The following is a 24,989-nucleotide window of genomic DNA, read 5'->3' as shown; positions in this document are numbered from 1 at the left end:
ACAATGTTTCAGTGGGACATGCATATGCCATAATATATACACTATATGGACAAAAGTACTGGGACACACCTCTTAATCACTGAATTCAGGTGTTTCATTCAGACCCATTGCCACAGGTGTATAAAATCAAACACCCAGCCATGCAGTCAAGTTTACAAACATTTCTGAGAAAATGGGTCATTCTGAATAGCTCAGTGAATTCAAGCGTGATTCTGTCACAAGATGTTACCTTCGCAATAAGTCAGTTTTTTTTTCTTCCCTGCTAGACATTTCACGGTCAACTGTAAGTGGTATAATTGCAAAGTGGAAGCATTTGGGAACGACCTTTAAGCCCACAAGCTTGAAATGGTAAGTGCTCAGCCCATACAGAAATAACAATGAACATGACGTGCTAATTTAAAACATGTACTTATAGCTGTTTAAAATGCTGGCGAATGCCGCCAATAGTGACAAGGATTAGTTTGATTTGCCTCGCAAGCCGTTCAACTTCAGTGACTGGAAGATGTGAACCGTGTCACTGTAGAGAACACAGAGTTTAGCCAGGAAGAGCAGTGTAGCTGGGGAACAAGGACACTTTACTGCCATTGTAGCTCAGTGGTGCTTGTTGACGGCTGAACCAAAGGATGTCACTCATGCACCAGTCGTTGTGGACTTTGGCAATGATAACTCGGTGGGCACTCGCTTGGGCCTCAGGCTACGGTGGGCTCTGTCTATTTTGACAGGCTTGTTAAAATTATCTCCAAGTAGCTCCAGGATCAAACGTGGAAAAAAAATCCTTAGGGCAACCTTGCTCTTCCCCCTCTTCAATGCCAACAATCCCAATGAGAACACACCTCCAGATCATTCACTTTGGCTTTGAGGAGACCATTAGTTACTGGTAACTCACTGAATGAAGTTTCCAGCATGGTGAACGCTCATCAGCGCCCATGCGGTGCTCCGTTTCGTGGTGCTTTTTTTTTTGAAGGGTGGACAAACATGCTTCAGTTGAGTCGAGATGCCCCTCAGTAGACTTCAATTCGTCTACAGTTTTAGAAACCGGGTTAACTCAGTCCCTTGCTTTATGATGGCCACTAGAATAGCCTCATTGCTAATAGCAGTCGAACTCTCCTGAAACGCTGTTTTCAGGCTTTGCTGTCGTCTTTCCTGGGCATAGTTATTTAAGACCAAATCTAATGGGTCACTCTACAGTTCAGATGGCACTGTAGTGAACAAAATAATGATCAGGTGCAGTAATTTGATTATAAAGTAGGGAACAACATGGAGCTCAGAATAAACACATTTATTCCATCACTGAGCACTCGCACCCACCCACCCCCCTGGAAGAATGTGACTGGCCCTCACAGATCCCTGACTTAAACCCCATTGAATATCTTTGGGATGAGCTAGAACAGAGACTGCGAGCCAGGCCTTCTGACATCAGTGTCTGACCTCATAAATGCTGTTCTGGATGAATGGACAAAAGTGGCAGCTGTTGTAGCTGCAAAGGGGGGACCAACTCCATACTGATGCCTATGGATTTAGAATGGGATGTCATAAAAGTTCCTGTAGGTGTAATGGCCAGGTGTCCCAGTACTTTTGTCCACATAATGTACATAATTATCGATTGTGTTTAAATTTATTTAAAGCAAAATGTTAAGGTTCAAGTTTTGTGTTTATGCAGAAAATTAATACCTCTACATCAGAGCATGTGAGTGGAGTGGAACGGAGCGTGAGCAAGCGGAGCGGGCGGAATTTAGTCAGAGCGCGGAGCGGTTTTTAAATTAAGGCTGGAGCGGTCGCTTTGTCTCACTCCAATTTCGCTCCGGTACCGCTCACACTACAATTCTGAGTCGTGCCCAAATCTACCCAGAATTCATCTGTACAATTATCAAGACTGTTACACAAATTGGCCGAGATGGAATTCGCAAAGTATTTCACAAAGAAAACTGATAAATTATACAAGTGTAATATTCTTATCAAACGTATAGATGACAAGAATGTACAGCAAGAACAACAATGTGGTGAAACTGTTTCATTGAGTAAAGAATCACTTTGGAATAATTTTTCTCAGAAACATGAGAGTGTTTTACGCGAAAAGGCGGAATTAAGCCAGAACAAAACGTGAGCAAGTTTTATATGGTTGTAGCATATCAAGTCTATAAAGTAAATTAAAGTATAAAAGCCTATATCGGTAAATATTAGCAATCAAATAAATTCGTTTTGTCATTCAAAGTAGGTCTAATAGGATTTTTTAAATGTCACGTAACGCTGTCAGTGAAATTTTATTTTATAGAGAGATGCAGCAGCAGCATCAACAGAAAAGAAATGAGGAATTTAAAACGTGGATGCTTAGCCTGTATATTCTTTAGGCTATTAAGCCCATTGATTCCTATTTTTATGTGGAATGCCATTGCCAAACGTGTCCGTTGTTGCGTAGGCCTTTAAATGTTGTTTAAAAATAAATATTTTCTGAGTGGCAATGTTGCCGTTGCTCATATTTCTTTATGATATAAGGCTTTGGTTTAAGGTGACATTTGTTAGGCATGCAGATTATTTGTCCCTCTTTTAAATTGGAGCAAGAGTGGAGCGAGAAGCAGTGTTGAGCGGAGCGGCTTAGTGCGAATATGAGTGGAGGAGCGGGCGGAACCAACAGCCTCATGAGCGAGGAGCAGAAATTCTCACCGCTCCACTCACATGCTCTGCTCTACACATAATCCTGGTCCAGAAATCCCAAAACAAAATTTTTAATTAATACATTAATAAACCTGAAACTTACTTGCAACTAAAACCATAGTTATCAGAAATACAGATATGACCCATAGTATTTTCTTCAGTGTCTCGAGCGTAAAGTTGTACCAAAACCAAAAGAAAACTGAAATGAGGTAAGAAGAGGGTCAGTTGGCATGACATTCATGTGAGGAACATCACAGGTAGCAAGGGTCAAACATCCTATAATGTATTAAACATCCTATATTAACACAATAAAGAATGCATGAAATTGATATCAATAATGCAAAAAGGGAATACTTCTATAGCTAATTATCCTGGGTTGTCCGATATCCCTGAAATTCTAATTACCAAAAAAATATACTAGACTATATTAGACTTGTGAATGTACTTACATTGTATAAAAGCCATAAAGACCATCATAACTACAAATCCACCTACAAAGACTCCTAGTGCTGCTTTCCCAGCTGTGGTTGCAGAATATTTTGTTGAAGACTCAATGGCAGGAACTGAAATGAGGTAAGAGCAGAGTCAGTCACCATGGGATTCATGTTTGACACACAGAACATAAACAGATGGGCTCAGTGCTCCAGTTTAAAATGGATTTTAATATTTAAACCAATCTTTTCATGGATAAGGAAGCCTAACAAGGTAACCAAGAGTTAAGAAACAAAAAAATAATTGTTAATAAGGCTGATTGAGGGACACTATCCTAATTCAGGCCCCAAATCATACTTCCACACAGCTACATAGCCACCATAAGCAGGAACAAATGCCACTCAGCCAAAATAAAGGCAGCAAGGCTGCTGGAGGGACACTATCCTAATGCAGGCCCCAAATCATACTTCCACACAGCTACAGAGCGACCATAAGCAGGAACAAATGCCACTCAGCCAAAATAAAGGCAGCAAGGCTGCTGGAGGGACACTATCCTAATGCAGGCCCCAAATCATACTTCCACATGGCTACAGAGCGACCATAAGCAGGAACAAATGCCACTCAGCCAAAATAAAGGCAGCAAGGCTGCTGGAGGGACACTATCCTAATGCAGGCCCCAAATCAAACTTCCTCACAGCTACAGAGTGACCATAAGCAGGTTCAAATGCCACTCAGCCAAAATAAAGGCAGCAAGGCTGCTGGAGGGACACTATCCTAATGCAGGCCCCAAATCATACTTCCTCACAGCTACAGAGTGACCATAAGCAGGAACAAATGCCACTCAGACAAAATAAAGGCAGTAAGGCTGCTGGAGGGACACTATCCTAATGCAGCCCCCAAATCATACTTCCACACGGCTACAGAGCCACCATAAGCAGGAACAAATGCCACTCAGACAAAATAAAGGCAGTCAGGCTGCTGGAGGGACACTATCCTAATGCAGCCCCCAAATCATACTTCCACACAGCTACAGAGCGACCATAAGCAGGAACAAATGCCACTCAGACAAAATAAAGGCAGCAAGGCTGCTGGAGAGACACTATCCTAATGCAGCCCCCAAATCATACTTCCACACAGCTACAGAGAGACCATGAGCAGGAACAAATGCCACGCAGCCAAAATAAAGGCAGTAAGGCTGCTGGAGAGACACTATCCTAATGCAGGCCCCAAATCATACTTCCACATGGCTACAGAGCGACCATAAGCAGGAACAAATGCCACTCAGACAAAATAAAGGTAGTTTCCTCCCTCACTTCAGCCTCCTTCCCACTTTTATTTAGTTCTGGCCCAGTAGTCGGAAACTCCAGTCCTGCAGCGCTGTGGATCATGCTAGTTTCTGCTCTACCGCTGATGTGTGTGTTTTAATAGCTGTTGTTTTTTCACTATTTATAGTTGTACCTTTTATACAGTAACCTGGTGATTCAGGTATGACTTAAGTTCTGATTTAAAGGATCTTTAAAACCTGAAGTCATAAAATCATCTGTACAGAAATGAGATGATAAATGAGCAGTACCTGCTAAAACACTGATGTGTGTTTGGCATCTTCAGAGATGCACTACAGTGCAGGGCTGCAGTGACAAATGACCGTGAGACTCCTGTGTAGGATCACACATGCACATATCACAAAGCTTAAATTCCAGGTGGCCTGAGACAAGGCGTAGCCTGGTACGAGAGGTAAAAAATTAGCCTAGGCACAAGAGGGGGGTTAGTGACCCCACACACATAAACTTAAACACACACACACAGATAACAAGGGAGGCCAGCACTCCAACTTTTATTGCCTAAAGATTTAGGGACCTACAGACAGCAGAGTGGACCTAATGGACAGGGGTCCCTCGACTTGGCACACAACCCCCCCCCCCCCCCTTTTCTTCCAACATTCCTTTGTGGTCCTTATCTGATCTTGGTCTGTTAGCAAGCTTTCTGGTGTTCTACCATGCTATATTAAAAGAACTGAATTAAGGTGTACATTATCCATTTTGCAGAAGATCAATTGGGATAAGCCACACCAACCAAAATATGTTGTGTCAAGATGTGCAACTTATATTGATATTACCACAAACTAACGGCCACGCCTATCTAAGGATAAGATGTGCTGTTTTTAATGTGAATATGTAATGTAATGTTTGAAGAAAGTGTAACATTTGTTGAGGTGCAACCAAAAACACCTGTATCACATACTGATGTGAGTCAGTCACATACACAATATAAATAATTGTTAATCAATTAACACAGATGGTATGAGGTGTGAACCTATGAAGCTGGTATAGCATGTTTGGTGTCAAACTGATGGACAATCACTCCTGATTCCAAATCTGGTCAGTGGTTACCATGAAAGTGGATGTATCAAAAGTTATACCAGCTTAACGAAAATCATCAGTAAAGGGAGAATCAGTCGGGTCATAAATCTCAAAAGGACTGATACGGACCCCCTTCCGAAAGCCTGCCAAATGGATGGCCAGCCATTGGGCCAGGAGTCGAATTCCTGGTCATCCCTATTCATGAACTTTAGATTATAAAACCTGGCACCTCAGAACAAATCAAAAAAAGAAAGATCATCAGGGAGCAGAAAGACCATCAGCCCAAGAGCAAAGAAAAGAACATCAGCCCGAAGAGAGGCAGAGAACATCAGTCCAGGAGAAGAGAAGCCCACAAGAAGCCCTCCGGTGAAGGCCCAGCTGAACAGCAACCAAGACAAAGCTTCACCAGGAGAGAGAATCAAAAGGGTTCCACTCCACTGCTCCAAACACCATGCCTTCCTGAGTGCCATCATCCCATCAGCTCATCAGCTCTGCAACCAACTGCCAAGACCCCCCCACTCTGCAACCAAGTAAACCAACTTCCTTTCATTCTACCAACCTAATTCTTGCTTTGCAGAACAGTATTTTCCCTTTTTAAGGTTATTCATTTAAATCCGGTCATTGCATTTACATAATTACATTGTTTGTTTCTATTCCGTTATTTCGTGTTTGTTTGTTTGAGTTAAGTGTAATGTCTGTCTTATATTAGTTGTAGTGTTAGGAATAAATGCATTTCTTTTATACGACTTCAGCCTCCGTTCATTGAGTGCTCACAATAGTCCCTGCCTCTGTGCGATCTTGCTACACGCTCTGAAACTTCAAACTCACCTGAAATATCGCGAGACTCTCTCTCATTGGCCGTGAGGGGAGCTTCGCTACCAATCGTTCACATTACCTGGTGATGCAGCTCGCTGGACGAGCCTTCTAACCCAGGTTGTAAACGATATTGGTAATTAGTGAATCCCATTTAAGTCTCACATTAACAGACTTACGGGGATACCACAATTGAGTTTGGAGGAGCCGACCATTCGGCATAACAATTGGTTAATAATCAGCATTAAATAATAATTAATTAAACTTTAATTAATTTCAAACATATTGGTGGAGAATATTAAAATTAATTTGAGCTAATAATTCCTACACCTGTCATCCGGTTCAATCTCACGCACTCATGCTAAGTTTGTAATTTCTCCCCTAATTTCACATTTCTGTCCATCTGTAACATTAACCTCCCTGAAATGCCGGTTATGCTGGTTTAGAGCGCTGTGTGTGTTAGTATGTGACAAGGGCTGCCCACACGTTGGTGTTGCTGGGTATCTTGGCAAAACTTTACTTAAAGCATTCATTATACTGCATTACACATACTTTCATAATGAATTGCAATGCATTCATAAAGTATTATAAACCCAGCCATAAATATTAATTAAAATGCTAAACACATATACGCATTATGCATTATGACTGACTTATGAAGCTCTCGTCTACGATATCTTTATAATGCAGCACAAAGCATCCTTAGTTACTCCAAAGACACAGGATACAATTTGGAGACGAAGGGGAAAGTGGTGCAACAAGCAAAGCTCTAACAAAGTAACGTCAGCTAATAAGATACAGCAGCTAACTAAGTTTAACAAAGGAATAGTTCCAGTCCTGCTGGTTATGGCAGAGCTAGCTAGCTAATGCTATGAATGGGGTTTTCTTTCATAGATGTGTCGTAGATGGGAGAACACAATGGATACTGTTAATTGTCTATGTTTTTTGAACTCTGCTCAGCTGAAGAGCCTACTTTTAATTAACATTATGAGCTTCGACTGTTTTCATCTATGACTAGTCTGTAGAAAGAGTGAGTCGAAAAAATAATATCCGTTTCCTCACTAGGTGCATGCAGGTAAGTGTCAAGATTCCGAAACACAGGATAGCACTATTCCGAAGCACTATCCATTGTATACTATCCATGGTAAAGCTCAAACTCATTGCCTCCTTAACCCACACATCATTCCAGCTGAGCTTCCTCCTTTCGACACTGTCCTACCGCGTCCACTGCCCCTGTTTACTGAGGGAGACTGCCTTGGCCCACCTTGCAGCCTCCTCCTGAAGGCACACTTCCTCCACCACCATCCTCCTCCGTACTGGAGCAGTGGCCTTACTCCAGGCTGGGCGACTAGTTGTTAATCCAAGGCATCCTCTTCCGTGCTGAACATTCCCCACAATGTCAGCATGTCTGAGTGCTGATATTGCCTCTGTGCTTGAGTTTACATCCCCCATTACAGTGGTATTGATGCACTGCAAGCTATGGTTTGCATCCAGCTGCTGCGCTTCACTCGACTGATTTGACCCCTTTCGCAGAAAGGAATCAATGCGAGGTCCCTGTCTCTCTTCCTACTTTTTTCTTTCCCTGGTGAATCCTCAACCCCCGGTGAGATGTTAATATACAAGAACAAATTCAGCACATTCCCTATATAATTAAGGAAGCCATCCTCACTGGCAGTGAGCGGATCTGTGCAGTAATCTGACGGACACCAAGTGCCTATTTCTGATGTGCTGCAGTGTTTCTCTCATTATGGTAGAATACAGCATTGTGTTTAGTCCCCTGTCAGTGTTAGAAGTGGTAAGCTGTTTACCATGGTGAGGTACAGTAAGCTGTTTACCATGGTGTGGTAAGCTGTACTTATGCCTCGCCCGGTTTTTATATGTCACTGGAACAAGCAGCTTCCCCAGATCATCAGCAAGCGCCAAACCTGCTCTCACCCGACCGCACGCCGATGCAGGTGCTGAGCGCATCTTTTCACTCACTGGTGTCAATAAAACTGAAACAGGAAACAGTCTGAACCTAGATGGCACCTCGTCATCCATTATAACAGTCAAAGTGGGTGACATTAATCCTGATGGTCACAAGGGGGAGCCACCAATGGGGGTCATTAGAGCAGCTAAAAGTGCAGCGACCAAACACAACAAGGGGGGGCGCTAACTGACACTTATACACTGAAATGTGCTTAATCACACAGCACTTAATGTACAAAGGAGCAGCGATCAAAGACAAAGAGATGTGTAATGTTGGTAAATACAAACAAAGATGTAGCTCCTTACCATTTTATGTTTTTACCTAATGCCCCCCCCGAACTCTACATCACTCCAAATCTCACTCCAACAAATTCCTCAAAGCTGGCAGCCCTGACAGTGTGTTGAATATTTTACCAGAAACTGCTACTTTCTCCTGATTTACTGCTGATGTTTCGTAACCTCCTGAGACCCCACCCATTCATTTATGTCCATTGTAGTGGGCATTTTGTTTTTGCATCTATCTTTTCACTGATGGAAGGAAACGTAGTTATTCCTGTTGTACACTAAAGAGGACATGCAGTGAAATTAAAAATAAAATTTAAAAAATCTAAATTGTAACATGCCATTTCCTCAATAACCTAAAATTGAAGGACACTTTTTTCCTTGGGTCTCAGGAGGATATACATTAATGATAATTAAACTTACCTGTGCATACAGCTATGATGATGGTGGTGCTTCCTATTGTCCGAGCCAGATATCCAATTCTGAATCCAACACCTGTAAAAGTAGTCATTTTAATCATAAAAAACAGGATATATAAATATCATCTACATCACAGGTTGCCTCGGTGACCACTAATTACTGAGAAACATTTAGATGTGTTAGCTTCCCCCACCTGGCACAACTCTCTGCACATTGAGGATTTGCTCACCCTGTGCTTCTCTCTCAGTTTGGTTTCTCCTAATTCTCCCACAGACAAATTCCTTTAGACACAAACACCCGTTTCATATTTCTTTATCTGTATCTTGCATAAACTTTAATTCAAATTTAGTGTTTCAGTGGTCTGACACATCACAGAATGGACCCTTAATATTCCGCTCATACAATCAAAAGAAACACATATAAAAGCGGAACAGTCCACCGTTAGTACCAACAGCGACTGGGCTGCAGGGGAACCAGCAATAGATAGATAGATCAAGTTTATTATTCCCTCGGGAAGGTTCCTCCAGGAAATTCACTTTCTAGCAGCAACAATACATCAGCCTAATAGTACAGTCACACATAGCAGTACGGCAGTACGTTTCAAAAAATCTAAGATTATAATATAGGAAAGAGTAATAAATAGCGGGGGGATGATAGTAAGAATAAATGATTATTGCACGGGTTAATTGCAGAATCATGTGGTCTATTGTAAAGTCAATAAAATGTCCTTCTGTCCCCCCTGCTGTTCCCCCACCTGCCCCCCAATGAGGAGTTTAACAGTTCGATGGCATGAGGGACAAAGGAATTCCTAAGTCTGTCAGTTCTGGATGTGAGGAGTAGCATCCTGTCACTGAGCATACTCCTCTGGTTGTTAATGATAGTGTCAGTTCTGGATTTGAGGAGAGGCATCCTGTCACTGAGCATACTCCTCTGGTTGTTAATGACAGTGTCAGTTCTGGATTTGAGGAGTAGCATCCTGTCACTGAGCATACTCCTCTGGTTGTTAATGACAGTGTCAGTTCTGGATTTGAGGAGTAGCATCCTGACATTGAAAATACTCCTCTGGTTGTTAATGACAGTGTCAGTTCTGGCTTTGAGGAGTAGCATCCTGTCACTGAGCATACTCCTCTGGTTGTTAATGACAGTGTCAGTTCTGGATGTGAGGAGTAGCATCCTGTCACTGAGCATACTCCTCTGGTTGTTAATGACAGTGTCAGTTCTGGATGTGAGGAGTAGCATCCTGTCACTGAGCATACTCCTCTGGTTGTTAATGACAGTGTCAGTTCTGGATGTGAGGAGTAGCATCCTGTCACTGAGCATACTCCTCTGGTTGTTAATGACAGTGTCAGTTCTGGATGTGAGGAGTAGCATCCTGTCACTGAGCATACTCCTCTGGTTGTTAATGACAGTGTCAGTTCTGGATGTGAGGAGTAGCATCCTGTCACTGAGCATACTCCTCTGGTTGTTAATGACAGTGTCAGTTCTGGATGTGAGGAGTAGCATCCTGTCACTGAGCATACTCCTCTGGTTGTTAATGACAGTGTCAGTTCTGGATGTGAGGAGTAGCATCCTGTCACTGAGCATACTCCTCTGGTTGTTAATGACAGTGTGCAGAGGCTGCCTGACATTATCCATAATGGCCAGCAGTTTGTTCAGAGTCCTTTCCTCTGACACTGTGGCCAGAGTGTCCAGCTTTATGCCGACAACAGACCCAGCCTTCCTAATCAGTTTTTCCAGCCTGGATGAGTCCCTTTTTTACTGTGCCGCTACCCCAATACACCACACTGAAGAAATGGACGCTGCTCACCAGAGACTGGTAAAACATACACAGGAGCTTCCTGAAGATGTTATAGGACCGCAGCCTCCTCAGGAAGTACAGCCTGCTTTAGCCCTTTTTGTACAAGTGCTAGGTGTTGTATGGCCAGGCCAGTTTATTGTCCACCCTATATATAATAATGAAAAATGTATGTAAAATTTATTATATATTAATTTATTACACATCAGGGCAGATGTGCTCTTGTTCTGAAGGCTTGTTCGACTTCCAGTTATAGTGTTTTTTGGTTATCTTGGCGGCAACCGGATCTTGCTCTCTCGGTTTTCTTCTCTTTGTTGTTAATAAAAAGTGCTTCATCCCTTTCATGGACTAAGCATCTGCCTCCTGTCTTTTTCCTCTCGCCACAAGTTAACATTTTGGGTGGCACAGTGGTTAGTGCTGTTGCCTCACAGCAAGAAGGTTCCAGGTTCGGGTCAGGCGTAGGTCCTTTCTGTGTGGAGTTCACATGCTCTCCCCGTGTTCGCGTGGGTTTTCGCCGGGAGCTCCGGTTTCCTCCCATGGTCCAAAAACGTGCAGGACAGGTTGATTGGCGAGTCTAAATTGGCCTTGTAATTGTGCCCTGCGGTGTGTTGGCGACTGGCCAGGGTTGGTTCCCGCCTGCACCTCTTGTTCCCGGGATAGGCTCCAGTCCCCCCGCGACCCCGGTTGGGATTAAGCAGTTACAGGGATGGATGGTTAATATTTTTATAATTTTAGAAAATTTCAAATTGTCACCTTTTCGCAGTGTATATTGGAAACAGAATGAAGCAGTCAAAATAACAAAGCATACCTGGATATAACTGATATTGATCCATATTAAACAACAGCAGGACACTCAGCAGACTGATGGCAGTACAAGTAACAGCCTCTTCTGTTGATCCTGAGAAACACCAGTCATAACAGGATAAAATACAATATCCAATGGATCTTGCATGAATAGTAACATGACTGACTGCTTAGATTTAAAATTCTATAATTAGTCAGCAGGTGGTGCTTCCTCTGCTTTTGTAAATATTATGTTTATTATTATTTGAAGTGTATTATCGCTCTCTTTATGCTTTCAGGTAATCAAGAAACTCAGATACTCAATAGCAGTAACAACACAAAACCACACAAAATATTTTCATTCCCAATATAAATAATCTTTGGTGGATACATACCAAAATAAATGTGGTTACAGTAAATATTGAAGGATTTAAAGATGTGTACAGTACAAATCTTAAAGACAAATCAAAACAAATAACCAATGAAAGTAACTCTTCACAGTTATATCTACTCCATCGGTCTACCCAAGGTAAATCTGGTCTCATTTTGTTACCCTAACTAGTTTAGATAATTCATTGTTATTCACTCATACAAACGTTTACTAGTGAAATTCCTGATCATTCCTGGATCTTTAGCCAACTAAACTTCATCAATCCATTTAATTTACTACTGCTGCTCTGTTGCCCATAAAATATTTTTAAATTGTAAAACTCACATAACAGAAATAATTAAAACCAATCTGCTTTTAAATCATTCTTTAAATGAATCAAAATACAAGTATAAACCATATCTAATGGACTCACCTTCAGTTACACCCCACAGGATGAATGCTGAGGAAACCATGACTGATGGAACTGTGACAAGTGACCAGTGCCTCAACAGAGCCTGTCTGCCTTCACCTACAGTGTAGACAGAAAGTAGGACCAAATTAACTGCCTCCAACTCAACGTCAGCAAGACCAAGTAGCTGGTGGTGGACTTCAGCAGGAGGAAGGAGCACTCCTACTCCCCCCTCTACATCAACGGGGCTGCAGTGGAGCGAGTGACCAGTTTCAGATACCTGGGCGTTCGCATCACTGAGGACCTGACATGGACAGAATACACCCAGAGCCAGTGCAGCAAGGCGAGGCAGCGTCTCTACCACCTGAGACAGCTGAACGCATCTCTCCTGGGATCCTGAAGTCGTTCTACTCCGGTGCAGTGGAAAATGTCCTGACCTAGAACATCACGTCCTGGTATGGAAATAGCCGTGTCCAGGACTTAAAGGGACTGCAGATGGTGATTCGGGCAGCAGAGTGCTGCACCAGATCTGCTTTACCGTCTCTGCAGGACATGTACACTATAGGAGATGCTGGAGCACAGCAATTAGGATCATCAAAGACTCGTCTCACCACAGTAACTGTCTTTTCGAGCTGCTAAAATCCAGCAAACGCTTTAGGAATATTATGGCAAAAACAGAGAGACTCAGAGGAGCTTCTATCATCATGCCGTAAGACTTCTCAACCAGGACATGACACCACTACCTCTTAAATATTATACTGCGATTGCATGAACTGCCATTATTTACATCCTGCTATCTACTTATTAAGGCAAACAACTGCATTCACAACTGTATATATACAGATCCAGCCGCTTAAAATTTCCCCACTTTCCATGACAGGTCCTTGACAGGACCTTGACTGGCTCTTGGCTGGTCCTTGACTGTAATGAGATCCCCCACGATGATGTAATGAAAAAGGGGGCCGGCATGATCCACCCCTCAACTCTCTGTGTGTAAAGTACTTGCAATGATCTATCCATCCACCAGGGAGAGCAGTAATCTGAAGTGACTTACCTGAAATCAGGTAAGATACCTGAATCAGGTATTGTAACTCCACTGCAAAAAATGAAAATCTAAGCAAGTACAATTTCCCTATATTTAAACAAAATTCCAATTTCATTAATAAACTTACTACACTGCAATAAATGGCCTGTGAAATTTAGAAATAGTTTCTGTTGTGAGGCAAAGATGGCCTAAAACTGTCAAAATGTGTTTTTAGTCAGTTTATTGATGAAATTACAATTTTATTTTACTTCCCTCTTTGGAGATGAGGCGGTCCCAAGATATGTCCAATACAATAATTACAGGCCTAAACAAAGTATTAAGACTGATATTGTCAAGCAATGAGAGGTATATGAAAATTAATCAGATTTGAAGCCCATTAAGCTTGTTTGGCACAAGATGAAAGATTTCATGCGCAAGGAGGCCAAGCCAGGTACAAAGCAGCAGCATGTCCAAGAGTTATTTTGGGAGAAGAGAGTGACCCAAGATGTGTGTGACAGACTAATTACAGGTCTAAACAAAGTAATAAGGTTGACTGTGGAGAATAAAGGTGTGTTCTTTCTTTCTGTCTGGCTAACAGCCGGATAGGCTGCTGGTGGCTGCACATCCACGGGGGGGGGGGGGGGGGGGGGTGATGTGTGAATGTGTCATTAACTTCTCTGCTTGGCCACAATGAAACAATGAGACAGATGAGACAGATGTTTGAAGCGGTCAAGGTGAGGTTATTTTTTTAACATAAGAAACACTGCTTTCAGATCATAAGAACATAAGAACTATACAAACGAGAGGAGGCCATTCGGCCCATCAAGCTCGCTTAGGGAGAACTTAACTAATAGCTCAGAGTTGTTAAAATCTTATCTAGCTCTGATTTAAAGGAACTCAAGGATTCAGCTTGCACTATGTTATCAGGAAGACTATTCCATATTCTGACTATCAAGCCAGTCGGTTAAATAAACACTACTAAACAGTCATTACACACTACCAGTCAAAACTGTTGTTGGCATGTAAATTAGAAACCAGAAGACTATAGTGGAAAAAAAGTATGATTGTCTACCAAAAACATTTATACACTGTATAGTCATGACTGACATGCTGAGGCTGGGTTTGAACCAGTGACCCAGGGAACACAAGCACACAGGCTTAGCCCACTGAGCCACACAGGGACCCTGAAAGTGCAAATGTTTTTTGCATGAAAGTTCACCATAGCAAATACCCTGAGCAAGGAACTGCCCACAAGCACAAGAAAAGTGGTGGGGCTGGGGGCTGGGGGCTGGGGGCTGGGGGCTGGGGGCTGGGGGGTCAACTGAATGTGTGAAAGTCATTAACATCTCTTTTGACTGGTAGTATGTGTGTGTTTGTGTGTGGGTTTGCATAGATCACATTTGAGGACCAAATTGCCCCCAAAGTGTAGTAAAACCTGAAATTTTCCTACTTTTGGGGACATTTTTTGAGGTCCCTATTTGGATAAACACTTTTAAAGCCTCTGATCACAAATTTTTCTGAACACATACAAATCGAATTTCAATGAAAAAGTTGGCCAAAATTTCACATCTGTTCACGACTATACGCTCGGGTGGTGAACAAAAGCACTGGCAAAGTCTTGCATTTCTGAAAAGTTTCAATACGCAGAAAAAGGCTAGTCACATTAGAAACGCTATTTCGTGAAGTCTGGTCCACCATCTAAACGGCTAAACACACCAGAAGCCCCTGAAATAGAAGAAATCACAAGACAGAAAACATTTTAACATCCCTCCATCACAGAGCCAGACTCGCCATCAAAACTGTAAGCTCCTCTAAACCCAGCTTATTGTACCTTGATACCTTGTACGTTGCTTTGGATAAGTCTGTTAAATGCTTTAAATGTAAATATAAATATTGTACAGTGTAAAGCCATGTAGCAGAAATGACTTGGGGTCAGTAATCCAGGAAACATGGAGGTGTACAGTAAATATCCATTGTCTTCCCAACATCAGTCACTGAATGGTATTAAAAAAGCACTGGAGAGTTCAAAGCATACAATTCTCACAGTCTAACAGCACCACCAACATTCAGATGTAAATGAGCTTGAGATGTAAATGCATGCTGGCTGACCAGATCACCCCCCCTGGAAAGAAAATATCCCTATTCCCTTTTATTGTCCTTGGTGATTTTAACAGAGTGAATCTACACCAGGAACTTCCTAAATACAGACAGCATATCGACTGCCCCACCAGGGACAACATCACACTGGACCACTGTTACACCATTTTAAAAGATGCCTATCGCTCTGTCCCCCGGGCAGCTTTAGGACATTCTGATCACTGTATGGTCCATCTTATTCCAATTTACAGGCAACAGCTTAAACGTGCCAAGCCTGTAGTCAAAACTGTGAAGAAGTGGACCAATGCAGCAAAGCAGAAACTGCAGGACTGTTTTGACTGCACTAATTGGACTGTCTTTGAAGCTGCATCTGATAATCTGGATGAGTTGACAGACACTGTGACATCATACATCAGTTTTTGTGAAGATGTGTGTGTCCCGACCAAGACCTTCTGCACATACAACAACAATAAACCATGGTTCACTCCCAAACTGCAACATCTTCACCAGGCCAAGGAGGATGCCTACAGAAGTGGTGACAGGGCCCTGTACAGGCAGGCCAGGAACACGCTGACCAGTGAGATCAAAGTGGCAAAAAGAAGCTACTCTGAGAAGCTGAAAGAACGGTTCTCAGCCAATGACCCTGCATCAGTGTGGAGAGGCCTGCGAGATATCACCAGCAACAGACGACCCCTACCCCCCGCTGAAGCAAACAAAGACCTGGCAGATGAGCTGAACAACTTCTACTGCAGGTTTGAGATAAACAGATTCACACCCCCCATCCACCCCACTCCAGAGACAATAACCCCCATCACACCTCGTACCCCCCTATCCTCCCCCCTGGAACTCAGAATACACAAAGCGGAAGTGAGCCGGCTGTTCCAGAAACAGAAAACCAAGAAGGCCCCGGGACCAGACGGTGTATCCCCCTCCTGCCTCAAAACCTGTGCTGATCAGCTGGCTCCCATCTTCACCCGCATCTTCAATAGATTCCTGGAGCTGTGTGTAGTTCCCTCGTGCTTCAAACGCTCCACCATTATCACGGTCCCCAGAAAACCCACCATTACAGGACTGAATGACTACAGACCTGTCGCCTTGACGTCTGTGGTCATGAAATCCTTTGAACGCCTGGTTTTAGCCCATCTAAAGGACATTACAGGACACCAGCTGTACCCCCTGCAGTTTGCCTATCGGGCAAACAGGTCGGTGGATGATGCAGTGAATATGGGGCTGCATTATATCCTGCAACATCTGGTCCGTCCAGGAACTTATGCCAGGATCCGATTTGTGGACTTTAGTTCGGCTAAACGAGCATAGATTTTAACGAGCAGTTAAAATCATTTCAGATCCGTCACATCCTGGACACAATCTTCTCCAGCTACCCCCCTCTGGCAGGCGCTACAGATCTGTTTACAAAAACTGTTTACACTCTACCTCGCACCTTAAAATTGCACAGTGTTACTCACCTGTGTATATTTATAATATTTATAATTTTTCACATTTGTATTGTATTTGTATTGTATTGTACTGTATTTGTACAGTATTTCTTGTATACGGTATTTTGTTTTTATAGTGTCACTTATTGTAGAGCTGGGTGATATGGCCTAAAAATAAAATCTCAGATTTTTTCACAAAAAATCTGATTTCCGATTTTAATCGATTCTCCCCTCCCCTACTCAAAATCAAACTACTTTATTTAGCTTTTTTTACTTTAAACCTGACCTTTAGGAGCAGTGTGTGGCTCAGTGGGCTAAGCTGTGTGCTTGTAATCAGAAAGTCACTGGTTCAAGCCCAGCCTCAGTATGTCTGCAGCTCCTTGAGCAAGGCCCCAACAGGTGGCCTTCACAGACAACTTATTCTTCAAAGATCAAGTTGAGGGAGGCATAAACACAATTTCCCCACGGGGATCAATAAAGTGTCAGTTATTATTGTGAACACTTTTAGAAAGGTTTCTCTATAGCTTATTTTAAAACTGGCAACAACACAATACACCCTCAAACTTATAAATAAAAGTAATAAGTAATATTGTAATAACAATAGAAAAAAAACACATAATTTTATCATGTCAGCTTAGTATTAAGTAAATACTTTATGCCATTGGGTTTGACATATTATATTACAATTACAATTACAAATTACAGAAGTAGCAACACCTTTCTTTGGGCACGTGCCATCTTTTCCCCTGTCATTGCCATGTTGTTAGTGAATCTGCTACAGTGTTAATTTACCCGTGAGGAATGGTGCATCGCATTAGTTCCGCATTTGGCGCTTGTGTGTAAAAAAAGTAATAAAATCGATTTCATGAAAACATATCGTCCTGAACTGTAAATTCGAATTAATCAATTAAATTGATTTATCGCCCAGCTCTAACTTATTGTTTGTGTATGAGAGAGTATCAAACTGTGGGAAACTAATTCCTTGTGTGCCCCAGCACACTTGGCGAATAAAAGCTGATTCTGATTCTGATTGCTGCAGCAGGTGAGGATCATGAACTCCCAATGACCTACAAATTCTTTAATCAATCAACAGTTACAGTATCAACAATCAATGGCTGGACAGTTGATACAGGGACAATGATCACAACACACATCAGAACAGCCTTCCCAAAGCCAACAAACTGAACCCTATTGAAAATTTGTGGACTATGCTTAAAATAAAGCACTTTAAAACAAATCAATATACTGTAGGACCAAAGTGCTGTACAAAGGATAAATAAGAATAGACAATAAACAAACCAATAAAGCATATTAAAATAAAATAAGTAAATAAAATAAATTAAAACAAAAATGAGCTTTTTTAAGTCATAGCAAAGACCATTCAATCATTTAACCCTGTAAAAAGAAAAGTAAAGTTTTTGTAAAGACAGCGCCATCTAATGGTATCACCCTGCAAGTGAATGAATGGGCGGGTTTATAGTCAAATATAGGCCCACCCCTAGAAGAAGGGGGGCTCTACCTTTCGGATGGTAATTGGAAGGAACTTGGCTGGGATTTGGCTGCCAGCCAGACTGGAGGGGAAATTTTAAGTGGCTGGATCTGTATACACAACTGTGTGTCTCTACTCTCCTAGATCAATGCACACTGCACTTTAAATACATTACTTATTTCTGTTTACTGTATATTGCACAACAATCATTTCATCTGTCACCACTTGTTTGCTGAAGATGCCCTTTTTAATGCAACCCATGCACACTGCACCTTAGATATGCTGCTGTCTCCTGCTGTTAACTGTGAAACGCACATTTACAGTCAATGTACAGAGTTTGTCATGCCCCGATCGTCCGCTCGTTCCGTGTGCCACGCCCCCTCGTTAACCCTGTGTGGATTCCCCGTGTTTACCAGCTGTTCCTGATTGTTGTCATTAGTCCATTGTATTTAGAACGCATTTCCGTTTGTTTCCCCAGTCCATTCATTGTATTGTCAATCTGCTTAACCGCTCATGCGTCAGGACACAGTTGTTCATAGTGCAATCTAAGAGTACTCTTTTTCTTCTTTTTTCTATTTTATTCTATTCTATGTATATATTGTTAAATTCATTCTTATATATTGTCCGCACTTTTTATATTGTTACCTATTGTAAATTGTAACTTGAAATTCTTAGTTTACTCTTGTTAGCACAGTCTTCGGTCAGGGTTCATTTCACTACAAGTTGTACTTGTTATAACTATGTATGTGACGAATAAAGAATCTTGAATCTTGAATGTAACCACATGCTCTTTAACATTAAATGATGGTTCATGTTTAATGACTTACAGCCATCCTCAGATGGTCATTCTGCTGCATCCTCACCTACAGACGACCAGTACAGTCTGTCAGGCTCAACAGACTCAGCTCCTGCATTATTTTTAGTGTTATTTTAATGAGGACATCAGCTTTGGTTCATTTTTATCGTTTGCTGGGGTTTACAGTGAAACTTCCTGAAATGCTTCAGATTCACACGTATGTGTTTGTTACCAGAGGCAGAGGATCAAACCATGTTAATTACATCACAGTTAAGCTCTGCAATGGACAGGCACCTATGTAGATACTGTACAGTCCTGCCTGATGCCCCATGTCTGCTGAGATGCCCTCTACAGCAGGGGTCGGCAACTCTAGGCACGCGTGCTACAACTGGCACGCGGAGGAATTTCGGGTGGCACGCTGACGATGATCACAATAGAGACCTGCACTCCCGCGGGACCCAACGCACCGAGTGCGGCGCGGGACAAGATTTGATGGGTGAATGCGGGTGCGGGCGGTAAGGTCCTCATGTATGTGCGGGTTGCGGGAGAATAGAATTAATCGCGGGACTCCCGCAAAATGGAATTATCTTAAAATTAATTTATTAAAAACAAGTACTCTATTATTTATCTACTGCACAAAAGCAACAAGAACGACTAAATTAAAGGCTAACGCTCTGAAGCAGTATTAGGCCAAATGCTTTTCTGTTTGACCACTTGAGAAATCAACGTTTATTATTATTTTGTTTCATTGCAATATTATTAGCCTATTTCTAACTGTTCTGAGTGTATTTCTATGTTCTGAAAAGCTCCTCGTTCGTGTCCATGTTCATCATTCCATTTAATTAAACTCAAATAAAACGAAACATATTTGTTTATTTTCCGTTTCTTTTTTATATACACTCAAAAGGGAAGCAAGTGAAACAAATAACAGAGTAGCGGGAAGAAGTGGTAAAAATAAAACTACTTATGTGTTCACCTGCGGGATTTTAAGGGCGGGAGCGGGACAAAACTTGAATACTGCGGGCGGGAGCGGGAGAAAATAATATATATTTTTTTGCGGGAGCGGGACTGAAAAATTCGTCCCGCGCAGGTCTCTAGATCACAACCCTAATTATTAAACACATTAAAAAAAAATTCAGACGTCTTCTATGATGTTGAAATGTCATTGGCTGTTGCTTGGCGCGCCTGCTGCTTTGGTTTGACTACTCGATGGTAGCCCCCGCCCCCCGTCGTTAACATGGCACGCGGACTAACAAGAAAATATATAATTGGCACTCTTTGTCAAAAAGGTTGCCAACCCCTGCTCTGCAGGATAAGTGGCTGCAAACATGCATCAGATGTCATCATAGCAGATACTTCACAGTAATTCACATTAGGTTTGACCTAATGTGTCTTCCAACCTGACTTTACAATGATTAGATTAAAACTGGAATGTTTCAGAATTACTTACTTTTCCTTTTATAATGTCTGACATATAAAGCAGTAAGTAGGACTACAGGTGTGACAGTGATGCACAGCACCAGAATCAGCCAATGCAGGGTTGAATAGCCTAAAAAAAATAAAGAAATACATTCCAGAATTTATTTTTCCAAACAGATACTAGACTACAATCATGATGTCTCACCCCATAATAACTCTATGAAACTGGAATACAAATTTATTTTATGTTCATGATTCCTAACTGTTAACTGACATTATTTTTAAGTGAAAATAAAACCGTAGATTATACTGCTTTACTCTAATACAATACATCTTACTTAGAGCTGAACATTGCACAATAATGGAAGCCGGAAGTAAATATACATTAATTTAATTTGCCAGTAAAGCTAACTAAACCCAGTTCGACTATGGTAAAGATCAGTCTACAGCAGAATTAATGACCCTCATGTGAACAAACAAGAGATTTAATCACACAAAACTATGTTGAGATGCAGGTTAAAACCAGTCATTCTACAGTAAGTGTTATGTTAAGCTGACTTTTAACATGCCAGCAACTAGGGCTCATGGGAAAAGTATATGGGTATTAAAACAGACTGAACTATGAAAAAAGGAAAAACTTCATAAATAGTTATAAAGTGTTACAAACAGTTAAAACAATTAGCTTTCAACAAAAAAAATCTAAAAAAGCCTCTGGCTTGACTTTACTAAAAACCTCTTTTAAAGAGTCAGTAAAGTGGTAACCAAGCCTGAGGGAGTTAAAAAAGGACAAAACAATAAAGGTGTTTAACAGCTAAAGGAGTTTAACATGTAGGACATACAGGTGGATCTTCAGCTGTAAGTAAAAACATGAGAGTCGGCCTGGTTTGCCCTATGTGACACCTTGTGTAGGTGACACCTTGTGTATGTGACACCTTGTGTAGGTGACACCTTGTGTAGGTGACCTGGTGACTCACCCAGTGCTGCTATCCTGGCTGTTGTACTATTAGAATCAGTATCTGAGTGGACTTCACACATGAACTCTCCTTTGTCTTCCAACCTGACTTTCCTCAGCTTCATCGAGAAGTTTCCTTTGGGAATTTCCTCAGTGAGGAATTCAGCTCTTCCAGAGTATCTGTCATGCTGAGAATCTGGTTTGTTCTCTCCATCAGTGAACAGAAGCACCATGATGTCACCGTCTGTCTTTCTCCATTCCACCTGAAGCTCTGTCACATTAACATGGGTGTCCACAGAGCAGCTGAGAGTCACATCCTCTCCAGCATGTGCAGAGACAGGCTCATCTGCACCCGTCACCACCAGCCGCTCTGGAACAAGAACAGGAAGAGTCACACAACCTGGCAACCCAACATTTGTGTGTTTCCCCCCCTGTTTAGGGACGATACAAAGATAGTTTGGGCTGTTTCCATTTTAACCTTTAATTTATGACTTTTTACATTTTGCCCTTAGGAACCTGGAAGATTTTTGTGAGTTCTGTTTGAAAATTACAGGTAAGAAACAACTGCAAAAGTAATTATGCTATATACTGTATTCCATACCAATAGAATGAATTGACTCCAAAAATAAATAATGACAATACTTAAGCCATAAAACAGAAAGGCTGACTTGCCTACTTCCTGTATTTCCACCCGTGTTTCACGTTGCTCCTGCTCTGTATAAACCACACACTCATACACTCCTGCATCTGCAGTCCTCACACCCTCAAGCAGCAGAGAGAAGTTGCCTTTGGGGATTTCCTGAGAGAAGAAGTGGGCTCTGTCCCTGTAGGCGTCCCCCTGTGAATCAGGTCTGCTCTGCCCCCCCTGGAATAGGTGCACGATGGTGTCTGAATCAGTCCTTCTCCAGTCCACCTGCAGCTCCTCCAAAGGCAGGGGTCTGTCCACAAAGCAGGGCAGCAGTACAGCTCCTCCCAGCTGGGCTGTTAGAGGACCAGCAGAGCCGTGTAGCAGGAAACCTACCACAGGAATAGCAGATATGAAATTACTGTATGCCTCAAAGCATTACATAATAAACACAAATAATCAATTACAAATCAATACCTGAGTATTTGGTAAGCAAATATTTCTAGATCAGTTTGTACATCCAAAACAAACCCATTTCAATTTCTTAAACATTATTAAACAAATCACCAGACACAAAATGTACGTCTTTGTTTTTAAACAATACATACCATCAGAGTGAATGATGAACTTTGACAAGATTAATATAATAGTGAGACTTTTGATCATCTTCATCTTTTGCTTGCATATTCCTTTTTATCTTACCTATGGAACAATTTTTACGAGACAGGCAAATTTCACCCCATATTAAAACAAATTTACATCTATACGTTTTGATTAAAGCAACTCAATCTTTATACAGAGTATCTTCTTTCTGAACTGCATTCACTTTCACTTGCTGTTGAGAGGGAAGAGCTGAGCGATACCAACGCAAGGCTTATACCTGAAGTCCGACCAAAACTCAGTAACCACGCCCCTTTGTCATAACCGCCCCCCAGCCGTGACTGTCGCGACCTGACCTGTTGAGACATAGTATTGCGACACTCGCTGATCTCACCGACACGGGATCACGCCTTCGAAAGCTCCAAACAAACCCCGCGCTGTCAAGTTCTCGTATTAAAATATTAAGTCATCTGTATTTTTAAACTGCCTTTACATGTACTTCATATATCTTAATGTCAGTTTGGTATGTGGAGCGACAACCTAATTCGATTATCAGATTTTCCTTCACGTTAGCATACATTACGTAACTCAAGATTCTGGAATAGTCGGATTAGATTTTTTTTCTGTGTAAATCGACCTCCCTTCACTTACCTGAGGATTTCTAATATTAACTGTCACGTGTGTTCAGGGCCAGCCTGGACGCTGTGCTCCACTATAGGAGCCTAGAGCGTTATAGTTTTTTGCATAAGCATCCTTGATTGTACAGATAGACTTGCAGTCAGACCTGAAAAACTGGAGTGCTTTGTGTTTCGGCTCTCTGATGGTGATTGTAAGGTTCCCATTACGACATACAGTATATATATATATATATATATATATATATATATATATATATATATACACTCACCTAAAGGATTATTAGGAACACCATACTAATACGGTGTTTGACCCCCTTTTGCCTTCAGAACTGCCTTAATTCTACGTGGCATTGATTCAACAAGGTGCTGAAAGCATTCTTTAGAAATGTTGGCCCATATTGATAGGATAGCATCTTGCAGTTAATGGAGATTTGTGGGATGCACATCCAGGGCACGAACCTCCCGTTCCACCACATCCCAAAGATGCTCTATTGGGTTGAGATCTGGTGACTGTGGGGGCCATTTTAGTACAGTGAACTCATTGTCATGTTCAAGAAACCAATTTGAAATGATTCGAGCTTTGTGACATGGTGCATTATCCTGCTGGAAGTAGCCATCAGAGGATGGGTACATGGTGGTCATAAAGGGATGGACATGGTCAGAAACAATGCTCAGGTAGGCCGTGGCATTTAAACGATGCCCAATTGGCACTAAGGGGCCTAAAGTGTGCCAAGAAAACATCCCCCACACCATTACACCACCACCACCAGCCTGCACAGTGGTAACAAGGCTTGATGAATCCATGTTCTCATTCTGTTTATGCCAAATTCTGACTCTACCATTTGAATGTCTCAACAGAAATCGAGACTCATCAGACCAGGCAACATTTTTCCAGTCTTCAACTGTCCAATTTTGGTGAGCTCGTGCAAATTGTAGCCTCTTTTTCCTATTTGTAGTGGAGATGAGTGGTACCCGGTGGGGTCTTCTGCTGTTGTAGCCCATCTGCCTCAAGGTTGTGCGTGTTGTGGCTTCACAAATGCTTTGCTGCATACCTCGGTTATAACGAGTGGTTATTTCAGTCAAAGTTGCTCTTCTATCAGCTTGAATCAGTCGGCCCGTTCTCCTCTGACCTCTAGCATCAACAAGGCATTTTCACCCACAGGACTGCCACATACTGGATGTTTTTCCCTTTGCACACCATTCTTTGTAAACCCTAGAAATGGTTGTGCGTGAAAATCCCAGTAACTGAGCAGATTGTGAAATACTCAGACCGGCCCGTCTGGCACCAACAACCATGCCACGCTCAGAATTGCTTAAATCACCTTTCTTTCCCATTCTGACATTCAGTTTGGAGTTCAGGAGATTGTCTTGACCAGGACCACACCCCTAAATGCATTGAAGCAACTGCCATGTGATTGGTTGATTAGATAATTGCATTAATGAGAAATTGAACAGGTGTTCCTAATAATCCTTTAGGTGAGTGTAATTTTGGCAGCAAAAACAATTCAATTCTTTAACACTTGTTTTGCTGTAAAATGTTTGAATTTCTTCTTCATTTTAAATGCAAACATAATTTAAACCAAAATTAACTCACCAGTATTTTATTCCTCAGTTCGTAAAATAGTAAAT

The 24,989-nt window shown here is 41.8% G+C and overlaps 1 protein-coding gene across 1 annotated transcript in view; it reads right to left on the bottom strand.

The window, feature by feature from the left end:
- The window catches only part of LOC111834706 (uncharacterized), a 49,883-nt gene extending 26,906 nt beyond the window's left edge, over nucleotides 1-22,977 (bottom strand). Inside the window, exons 1-9 of the mRNA XM_072718468.1 lie at nucleotides 22,731-22,977; nucleotides 22,170-22,514; nucleotides 21,520-21,867; nucleotides 20,577-20,675; nucleotides 12,309-12,404; nucleotides 11,531-11,620; nucleotides 8,931-9,002; nucleotides 3,102-3,215; nucleotides 2,756-2,851 (exon numbers count right to left, since the gene is read on the bottom strand). Of these exons, the coding sequence (XP_072574569.1) occupies nucleotides 2,756-2,851; nucleotides 3,102-3,215; nucleotides 8,931-9,002; nucleotides 11,531-11,620; nucleotides 12,309-12,404; nucleotides 20,577-20,675; nucleotides 21,520-21,867; nucleotides 22,170-22,514; nucleotides 22,731-22,794 (1,324 nt within the window). The 5' untranslated portion in view covers nucleotides 22,795-22,977. The remainder of the gene's footprint in view (nucleotides 1-2,755; nucleotides 2,852-3,101; nucleotides 3,216-8,930; nucleotides 9,003-11,530; nucleotides 11,621-12,308; nucleotides 12,405-20,576; nucleotides 20,676-21,519; nucleotides 21,868-22,169; nucleotides 22,515-22,730) is intronic.
- Nucleotides 22,978-24,989: the final 2,012 nt, after the last annotated feature.

This window comes from Paramormyrops kingsleyae, chromosome 12 (assembly GCF_048594095.1).
Source record: "Paramormyrops kingsleyae isolate MSU_618 chromosome 12, PKINGS_0.4, whole genome shotgun sequence".
NCBI lineage: Eukaryota > Metazoa > Chordata > Actinopteri > Osteoglossiformes > Mormyridae > Paramormyrops > Paramormyrops kingsleyae.
The sequence above is the reverse complement of the archived record's forward strand: the minus strand, read 5'-3'. Positions and strand labels throughout refer to the sequence as shown.